At 38.0% G+C, this 10,206-nt stretch overlaps 2 protein-coding genes across 2 annotated transcripts; one reads left to right on the top strand and one right to left on the bottom strand.

The window, feature by feature from the left end:
• Positions 1-879: 879 nt before the first annotated feature.
• On the top strand, positions 880-3,038 carry LOC147549468 (GDSL esterase/lipase At2g42990-like). The gene is made up of 3 exons (XM_086671740.1): positions 880-1,383; positions 1,700-2,189; positions 2,674-3,038. The coding sequence occupies exons 1-3, from the start codon at positions 1,006-1,008 to the stop codon at positions 2,865-2,867; spliced, it is 1,062 nt and encodes a 353-aa protein (XP_086527866.1). The 5' UTR covers positions 880-1,005; the 3' UTR covers positions 2,868-3,038.
• A 2,113-nt stretch (positions 3,039-5,151) lies between these two features.
• Positions 5,152-9,699, bottom strand: LOC147549467 (small ribosomal subunit protein bS21c-like). Its single transcript, XM_086669017.1, has 2 exons — positions 8,897-9,699; positions 5,152-5,499 (listed from the first exon to the last, which is right to left on the bottom strand). Exons 1-2 carry the CDS (start codon positions 9,358-9,360, stop codon positions 5,379-5,381), a joined length of 585 nt encoding a protein of 194 aa, XP_086525143.1. The 5' UTR covers positions 9,361-9,699; the 3' UTR covers positions 5,152-5,378.
• Positions 9,700-10,206: the final 507 nt, after the last annotated feature.

Here is a 10,206-nt window from a genome sequence, read left to right as displayed (position 1 = left end):
AATCTATTTTACCCTCTTCAAAAAAAACATTAATTAGCGAGAGAAAAACGAAGTAACAGGAGAGAAAAACTATGAAAACCCAAAAGAGCATCTTCAATGCAAAATTGGTATTAATTCTAGGTTCAAGCATTCCAGGTAGCATATTCCGAAGAGCATGGAACTTACCTAACGGGTTAAGACCCGGCAAAGGCCGCCATAGACCATGAAACATGACAGGGCTTCATGGGCACAACCATCTTAGACTATAAACTCAAAACTTTTAACAAGTTTTGAAGATTTTGAGCAAAATTTCACTTGAACATGTCTTCACATTAAAAAAAGTTGAATAAGAGATAATTGAGGGTAATTTTTGTCCCTATTTGCCAAAAATTCATAGATGATTGGAGAATTCATGTGGGCACTACTAACAGTAACTTGGTTTTTAAGATTGAGGAGGACTTTAACAAGATTAATGGGTAGTAAAAAGGTAAAAATTATAACTTTGGATTTCTCATTGAAGTGGAGAGGAACTAAAAAGTTATGACTTAAACGAGTGAAGGCCATCTTCTCTCTCGGGCCTATTGCTCCGAGGTAGTGTTCTGATAAACACAATTTAAACGGTGCCCAATCCCGCCCATGAAAATGTAACGGGTCGGGGTCGTGTGGCTCGTGTGGGTAGTGCATGGTTCGGGCTTCGGGCTAGTTCTTTAGTCCATCCGGCTTTGGCGTTCCGGGTTGGCGGGCGCGCTCGCCCGCTTGATTCCCACCCTTAATTAACCCTACCTGTGTTGTACACAGTATCTTCTTTGCTATGACAGCTCCAACTCATAACTCACTGATCTAGCAAACAACCTCACCAATCCCCCAATAAAGACCTCCCAACAGTTTTCTCACTTTTTTGGTAGACAATTAATAAATCTCTCTCTCTCTCCATCTCACTCTCTCTATATTGATATACAGATGAACTACAAAGCCAAAAATATCTCAAACCCTAGATACTTTGTCCTTTTAAGTAAAAGGTGAAAAATGAGATCACATAAGATACCAATAATCACATTCTTCTTTATAACACAGTTCTTGTTATTCTTCATTGAAATTGAAGGAGGAAAAATTCCAGCCATCATTGTGTTTGGAGACTCATCAGTTGATTCCGGGAATAATAATTATATTCCAACACTTGCTAGAAGCAATTTTAAACCATATGGGCGTGATTTTGAAGGTGGTAAACCGACCGGGCGATTTTGTAACGGTCGGATATCGACCGATATAATGTCTGAGTATCTTGGAATCAAACCTACTGTACCTGCTTACCTAGATCCAGCTTATAGTATCAAGGACTTCGCTACCGGAGTTTGTTTCGCCTCTGCTGGATCGGGCTACGACAATGCCACTTCTGATGTGTTAGTAAGTCCACTCATTATCAAAAAATTTGCTGAATTTTATGCTGGAATGATGTGGCAAGTTCTCTTTGAAAGTTTGACCAAATCTGAGTAGTTATTTTTTAGGTCGTTTATCTTTTGATGGCCCAGATTTAGCCAAATTTTCAAAAGGAAATGGTATATCATTCTGATGTAAAAATCACATGTATTTTAGTGAACCTAGCATTTCCGTATCATTATTTACCATATGGAGTGTAACTATGTCGTAAGAAAAGATGTGTGACATGTAAAAGTAAAAAAGTCGTCCACTAATCTTACACTAACATTTTCTTGAATTGCAGTCTGTGATACCTCTGTGGAAGGAAGTGGAGTACTTCAAGGAGTATAAGAAAAGATTAATAAATTATTTGGGCAAAGAAAAGGCGACCGAAATAATAAGCGAAGCGTTATATATAGTGAGCGTAGGAACAAATGATTTTTTAGAGAATTATTTTGCAGGGCCACGACGATCGGCCCATTTTACGGTGGATGAGTATCAAATTTTTCTCATTGGGCTCGCTGAGAAATTTCTCATGGATATCTATCGATTAGGCGCTCGAAAAATATCCATGGCTGGGATACCCCCAATGGGTTGTTTGCCATTAGAAAGAGTTACAAATAGGAAGGCCCCTGGTTCTTGTAATGAATATTACAACAAATTGGCAAGTGATTTTAGTGAGAAAGTGAAGATTTTAGTTGGTAAATTGAGAAAAGAAGTCAAAGGGATCAGAGTGGTGTTTTCTAATGCTTATATTCCTATTTTAGAAGCCATTCAGAAACCTCACTTATATGGTAAGTTTTTTTATTTTTTTTTATTTGATTCTCATTTTCTGCTTTCATGCTCTCATTTATGAGGAAAGCTCTAGCTAAAGTCGAAAATTAGTAACGAACAAGTCAAACATCATATCAAAATAAACAAAAAAAATGTGAATCGTTAGATTGACCGTGTCAAACTCATTGCGTAGATGGATTGAGCTTTATATTTTTCATATTGAAACAGACCGATTGGGTTAAGCAAGTGAAAAACCAACCCAAACCCTATTTGCTCCAGGTTTTTTTTGGTAGATGATACGTTGTTAAGAATAGAAGTTGTTATAATTGATACGTGATATTCTAAACAACGCGATTAAGCTGAGTTAGCCAAGGCCTATTTAACGTCTTGTCTAATAATAAAAGCGAAAAGGTTCAATTTTTGTCTCCCATATTTAACCTAAGAGGGTTTTAGTTTAATCGACTAATGATAATGTCCCACTATCTCTAATAAATGTTGTTGTAGGATTTGAAGATGTAGCCCTAGGGTGCTGTGGAACGGGTATCTTCGAGATGAGTTACTTATGCCATCTAACAGACTCGCTAACGTGCACGGATGCGAATAAATACGTATTTTGGGATGCCTTCCATGGTTCAGAGAAATTGAATCAGATAGTTAGTGATTACTTATTTAAAACAAGTTTGGCTGAGTTTTTGTGAATGATATTGATATTTAGTCATTGTTCGAGATATTATATTCTTCTAAGATTGTATACTATTTGCACTCTAGCTTGTAATAGTACTATTATAGTCATAGCTATAACATTTGTATATGATATATTGATAGAACAAAGGAATAAATGGAAGAGTATTGTTATTTTGCAGAAAAAAGTTATGTCCTTATTCCTTAAGTGACTCTTCGAACACCCATATAAGTGACTCTTCGAACACCAATATAAGCATTGACTCTTCTGATTTGATGTTTGACTTCTCGAACACCAAATATAAGCATTGACTCTTCTGATTCGAAGAACTATTCAAGGACTTATATTGGTCTTTGAAGATTATCCCAAATAGGCAAATGGAGAAGTCAAGAATTATTCAAGGACTTATATTGGTCTTTGAAGATTATCCCAATTTGGTAGAAAAAAGTTTTATGTCCGATACTGACTCCTCGATTACTGATATAAGTATAATGAATTCTTACGTATAATTAGCTAGTTTGCCTATTTGGGATAATCTTCAAAGAACAATATAAGTCCTTCAATAATTCTTCGAATGAGATTCTGCCCCGACGACTATAACAATTGAATCCCGATCGGAGTATATGACCGGACAAGATTTAGAGAGAACAAATGTTGTGTTTATTCTCTCTAAATCCTGATCAACTACATACCCTGTCTGAGGTTCAACATTGATAGTGGTCGGACAAATTATCACTCTTAAACTTATACCCACCCTATTTGAGGTTCAACATTGATAGTGGTCGGACAAATTATCACTCTTAAACTTTGCCTAATGGCATTGTTTGGATTTCACATGGAATTAATTAGATATCAATGTTCCATTAGCATTCATGAAGAAACAAAGAGAGATAGAGAAGAGTAATTTATGAAAGCAATTGAGAGGCTGCCACCCCTGCCTCAGACAGTGTTGTCTGCATTAAAATGTAAGTGTGATTCATTGCGATAGGTCACATTCATAGTTGGGAAACTGTTACTTGCATTTAGTGCTCAACTATGGCAACAAAATTATTTGTGCTAACATTTATTTCCATACCACAATGTGGTACTCCATACTCTCTTTTTTTGTTGCAGAGGTACTCCATACGCTCGATTTTATAGTACAGTCAGTCTTATTAATTTATAGTATAGTGGTCTTTTTTTTTGTTGAACTTATAGAATAGTGGTCTTATTAATTGTTTCAAGTTGAAGGGGAGCTGCATAATTTGACACCAAATTCCTGGGTTATGCCCGCAAATCTAGAGTCTCTTTTTCTTCTTTCTTTTTTTGTTGAAAGACAAATCCAAGATCCGCGCTTATGGGAAAAATGTTCAACTTGTTTGTATATGAAAGAATTATTTGAAAATGTTATACTTTTGGGTTAAATCCAATTGGACCACGAATTCAGGACCAAGTAGAAAATTAGGTCCTTATATTCGTCTAAGGTTTTAATTTGGGTCTTATGTTTGTCCAATGTTTTGATTTGACCTCAAAAATCATATTTCCATTCATCAAACTTAATGGCCAAGTTTTACTTTCTTCTTTTACCCTGTCATTCTAAAGTATTACTCTTATGTCCTCTCTCTTTCTTCATGGCCGGACACCAGTCATCCATTGATTTAGGAACAAAACAAAGTTCTTCTCTCTTCTCCTTCTACCACCACCACGACCGCCACTACCACCGTTCCGACACCATTATCGGCAACTACCACCATCAAGTTCTCTCTCTACCCTACTCCTCTCCGGAAAACCCCAAGTGTTTCAATGATTTCGAGATTGAAACACCACATTTTAGTCAATTTTCCGACTCTAGTACAAAAGATTTCAATCGACAAAATCGAATAAAACCTGGTGTTTCGGTCGATTTCGTCGACTGAAACGCCAAGTTTTAGTCCAGATTTCAAAACTAAATCCTAGGTTGCATTTGAATGAACTGAAACCTAGGGTTTCCTTGAAGGAAAGAAAGATAGAGGAGAATTGTATAGAGTCCATTGTGGTAGCCAGTGATGGTGGACGGTCAGTGGTGGTGGTGGTGGTGGAAGGAGAATTGCTATATGAAGCACTACTTTAGAATACTAGGAAAAAGAATTGCTATATGATTCCTACGCGGTTAGTAAGTTCGTACGAGCACCTCATTCAAGAGCTATCGTGTTCCTTTTCCTATCGCCCCTGAAATTTGTCCCACATAGACTAAATATGCCTCGACTAATTATGTAAGATCTAATGTGAAATGTCGCTCTACCCATTGCTACTTAATTGGGTTAGAGTTAGACGTCTACAAATTTAATAACATCTTCTCATTTTCTGAGACAGGAAAAAGCAAGAAAAGAGAATATCATCTTCTACAAAAGGAACCTCGAACAATGGTGTTTATGTTTAAATGAGCATCTCGAAGAAAACAATAAAATTTTGTATTACAGAAACGTTTTTAGTTAAAATACAAAAACAGAAGCATAAGATTGACGGAGTACTACCTTGTTAAATCATGGAGTTGATTATTGGAAAAACCTTAATACGGAAGAGCCCCTCCTGCAGGCATCTCCCAGTTATCATCATCCTTATCTGCTCCTTTTTTAGGACCATTTGCAGCATCTCCAGCTGCTGTTATTGGGGGCCTTGGGGTGTACCGTCTGCAAAATCAAAAATTCCAGTTATAACTACCACATTCAATAAATAACTTCATGAATTGGAAAGAACATGCACACGGAATTAATTGCTCAGTATAACTTGTAGTTATAGGTGTATCGGAAACGACTATGTAGAAAAAAAAACAGTCAAAATTATAATAACGATATCAGAGATCAACAAATGGTCGACCTTGGTTTATTTATTTATAAGGATTTCTTAACAAACGAAAGAGAACTACTTCATAAAAATGGTCATTAAGGCAGTGAATAGGCAGTGCCACATACAACAAGGTTTCTGAAGTAAGTAACAGAAAAAAAAAATGATAAATATGGATGCATTGTTGTGGTAATCCGACATTGGTATTAAGAGAGACGAATTGTGAGTTTATAAGTGGAGGGAAAGCCTTACCTTTTAAGCTAGTCTTCAAGGTGAAGGATGCCCAAAACCACAATTTGTGGTAACAGGGCCCAGGGAACAACAACTCTCATACTAATTGTTTATCGAAATTGTCCACGTCAGTTATAGATATAGCAAGTGGAACGGTCATAAGTAGAGGGAAGAATCTTACTTCCTTAGCTAGATTTCGAATAAAGCCTCATAAAATAAACAACCTATCAACCCGAATAATAGAGAATCACAAGGAGGCATAAGATAACGAGATCATATCTGAGAGGCAACGGAGAGATCCTCAAACTGCAAAGAAAGTGGGACTGAAATAGGTGTGGCGTAACATCCAAAAGCTCTTGAATGAAGCTTTTGAGATAGACGCTCAGTCAAAGATGAGAACGAAATATTCCCAACCGGTCTTGTACACCCCGAATCTGATAATGAACTCAAGATGTTGTCAATAGGTGAAGAAGCCTGTAGCACAAGGATGAGGAAGAACGAGGGGTAGCTGGACTATGAGGGCTACCTTAAGAGTTGAAGGAGGTCGAGAGTGGCTGAGAAGGTGAAATGTTGGTCTCAGCCAGAACTGGCTGAGAGACTGCAGTCACTACAGGGCCCTCGGACTCAGCAAAAACTAGCTGAGGAACCAAGGCCGAGCGAGGGTCATCAGACGCGGCAGTAGAGGGCTCAAAGGCCGTGTCCATGGGGAGCCCAAAAGTCTCGGCAGGAGGGGCTGAGACCTGAAACCGGAGTATGCACCTTCGTTTATGGAAGCAGAAGGTGGAGCGGACAAAGGGTCAAGAGAAGACCTAGGGGATGAAGAACCCAGAGAAGGAGATGATGTAGAATCGGAGGTAGAAGAGTCTAGAAACTTACCAAGTCAAGCTAAGAAGAGAAGGAAGAGGTGCCCCTTTGAAAGGAAAAGCAGATTCATCAAAGACAACATAACAAGATATGTAGTTTCGAGGCGATTAAGACAATTGAACCTCTTGTGATAGGGAACGTGACCTATAGAAGCACAAGGAAGACTTCGAGGAACAAGCTTGTTAGGAGCACAAGGGTGTAAATAGGGGAAAGAAAGGCAATCAAATGTACGAAGCATAGAATAGAACGGGAACTTACCAAATAAGATGGAAAATGGAGACGAATCTTGGAAAACAGGGGCAGACATGCGATTGATGAAAAATGTGGTCGTTTGAAACACCTCAACCCAATTTGAACTCAGCATGCGACTATGAAACAAAAAACTAAGACCCGTTTCCATAACATGACGATGTTTCCTCTATACTTTAGCATTTTGAGCAGTGTATGAAGATAGGAAACCAGGCGGTCCATGCCGCTTGAATCTAGTAAATCTAAAAAGGATTTACTACGAAATTCGGTACGACCATCTAATTAAAAAGATTTAATTCGACAATTTCAAAAGATTTTTAACCGAGGCTTTTAACTTCTGAACAATAAAAAGAATTCTGATTCGATTCTAATGGGAATAATCCAAGAGAAACGACTAAATTAATCAAGAAAAAGAATATATCATTGAAACCCATTAGAACGATTAGCCGAAGTGGGGCCCCACAAATCAATATGGATTAACTTTGAAGGAGAAGAAGCTCTTTTATCATTCAAATTAAAAGGAAGACGGTGATTTTTACTCATATGGAAAGGAGTACATAAAGAAAGAGAGTGATAACCCAATTCAATCAATTTAGAACATCTAAAATCCTAGGAGAAACATGAGCAAGACGCATATGCCAAACTTCATGAGGGCCTTTTAAACTAGGAGCTGTAGAACTAAAAAGAAAAGAGAGATGTTGATCGAGGACATAAAGATCGCCATGCCTACTTCTGGTTGCCCATTATCGTTCTGTAGTCCCAAAAAAATCAAAAAGCCGATTTTGGAAAAGAGAATGAAGCATTGAAAATCATTGGTAAGTCTACCAGTGCGCATGAGATTATTATGAGAAGGAAATAAAAGAGAATCAGGTTCATAGAAACAACACCCTTATGAGAGATAGAAATACCACTATACCAGTACCATCTCCTTGTGAAGACCTTACTTGGGCCCTCATAAGAAGTGATACTCGAGAAATTACCTTTAGAAGAAGTCATGTGACTTAAGGCTCCACTATCGGCATACCAAGAGAGATCTTTGGGGTCATTAACGGTTAAGGTGGCAATAACGGAGGTGGCATCTTCAAGAGACATCTCGGACGTAGCATGAACTTCATGACTCATGAGAAGAAGATGTTGATGAAGTTGGAGCCTTTGAGTGGCGCTAAGCATTAGGTCCACTAGTTAAAAGTGAACATTTATTGGTCTAAGTAACCCACCCGCTTGCATCACTTCCAAGCAGGCGGGGGATCACAACACCTCTCGGCCATGAAGCAGACCGGTTCGGGGACGGGATATCCCACGGTCGGAGACCAGGTACCCTCACTCGGGAGACCGGGTATCCTCGTTCAGAAGAACGAGAGAAGCTCGACTGAGTCGTGCGAAACCTAAACCACTCGGCCGAGTACCCTCCTTCATGAAGTAATGGTCCTTGAGATTTATGATAAATTAGTAATGGGGCAGGAGCAAATGGAGGGAGGAATAAAAATTTTGTTACGAAAGAGATGAACATAAGGAAACTAAAAAGTAAGAAGAGTGTATTAGGAAAGAAATCCTAATACACTCCCAGTCTCCCACCGGGTCACGGCCCAGACGGATGGCTGAGATTGATCACGCGATCCTCGGACTCACAGGACGAAGTCCCACCACTATTGTTCTTAATTATAATCAAATCTATCCTTTTCATATTCAGCCAAAACACTAACTTATAAGAAAATTTCAGTATCAGATTTAAGTAATTCTAACACCATAAATTTGACAATGAAGGAGTAATTACCAATATTTTCTTAAGCAATCTAGGGTTATCTCATTTTAATTCCAATGAACTAGACAACAATCCAACTACATTATCAAAAAAATCAGTAGAAATTTGAACTAATGCAAGAGAGAGAGAGTACTAACCTCCGGCGATTCCTTTTAGCAGCATCTCTAACTCGCCTCTTCTTCTCCTCCTGCTTGTTCTCAAAGAATTTCCTCCTTTTACACTCCTGAATAATTCCAGCTTTTGATACTTCTCTTCGAAACCTTCTCAATAATGCTTCTTCATTCTCGTCTTCATCTACCATAATCTGAACATTATAAGCTGTTTTGAAGAACATAACATTTGCATAATGAAGTGATGGATTAACTACTGAATTAACCGATTCAATCGAGTTCACTGATTCTTTTTCTGAGGATTTGATTTTGTGGTCAGATTTTGTTGAAATTGGATAAGGTAATTGAGTTGAAGCAAAACAGAGAGAAGAAGAAGGAGAAGATTGACGTGATGGAATTGAAAGGTTGAGATGACGAGAAGGAAATAATGGAGTGAAATTAGGGCTTTGTTTAGGTAAACTGAGTTGCAGAAAACTGCAAGAAGTCGCCATTGGAGTTGGATTTTCTTTTCTTTTTTTTTTTTTTTATCTTTGTGGGTAGAAGAATAGAGGAGAAGGAGGAAAGGCTTATCCAAATGGGTTTATGAGCTGAAGAAGATGAACAATGAAAAGCCACTCAACCAACTTCCCCTATCATTATAGCAAAACGACAATTTCCATTTGTTTCTTACCGAAAAACAATGAAACGATTATCAATCCACAACCGTGTTACACATCCGGAAACGAAAGACACGTTGTCGCAAGTCGTTGCAAAGTTGTCGCAAGTCGTTGCAAATTAAAAAAATACCCGTATTTTTGCCCATGCACCCGTTTATGTTAGTGTGTTGGGTCGGAAAAAGATTACTTTCATTTATTAGATTTAAAGGGTTAGGGATTACTATGGACTGCGTCCTATATAAACCCTTCATTTTCTTTCCTTCTCTTGTCTCAACTCTTTTAGAAAATTCTCGCCGACCCATCTTTTTGTCTCCTCCTGACCCTCTGACCCTAAACCATCTAGTCGTATGACGCGACATATATATTTCCAAAAGAGCCTTAGATTTTCGTCTAAAGACTACAAAATCGAAAGTAAAAAAATTTAAATTAAAATACTGAACTTTATTGATTAAACTGAATGAATAAAACAACTAGACGATGGAATTTGACCTTCGAAGTAGCCCGGTTGTGGCGAAGCTGCAAAGAATGAGCGGAAGGTTATTTCGCACCATCCCTCAAAATTTCGTTCAATTTCGACACTCGTAGCTTCAATTTTGTCCGTTTTAGTTTGTCTCCTTTAATTTCCTTTTCTTTTAACTCATACTTTATCTAATGGTCTACGAGTCCAGAAGTTTATATTAG

The sequence above is a fragment of the Eschscholzia californica genome, unplaced genomic scaffold (genome assembly GCF_041429995.1).
Source record: "Eschscholzia californica isolate CP2 unplaced genomic scaffold, dmEscCali1.0.p SCAF_3, whole genome shotgun sequence".
Classification (NCBI taxonomy): Eukaryota; Viridiplantae; Streptophyta; class Magnoliopsida; order Ranunculales; family Papaveraceae; genus Eschscholzia; species Eschscholzia californica.
The sequence above is the reverse complement of the archived record's forward strand: the minus strand, read 5'-3'. Positions and strand labels throughout refer to the sequence as shown.

Bases quoted from the DNA above. Each gene is read 5' to 3' on its own strand.
- LOC147549468 (XM_086671740.1), top strand. From the start codon at position 1,006: ATGAGATCACATAAGATACCAATAATCACATTCTTCTTTATAACACAG. The intron at 1,384-1,699 runs GTAAGTCCACTC...CTTGAATTGCAG, and splicing joins ATGCCACTTCTGATGTGTTA to TCTGTGATACCTCTGTGGAA. The intron at 2,190-2,673 runs GTAAGTTTTTTT...ATGTTGTTGTAG, and splicing joins TCAGAAACCTCACTTATATG to GATTTGAAGATGTAGCCCTA.
- LOC147549467 (XM_086669017.1), bottom strand. From the start codon at position 9,360: ATGGCGACTTCTTGCAGTTTTCTGCAACTCAGTTTACCTAAACAAAGC. The intron at 5,500-8,896 runs GTTAGTACTCTC...TTGATTTTGCAG, and splicing joins GCTAAAAGGAATCGCCGGAG to ACGGTACACCCCAAGGCCCC.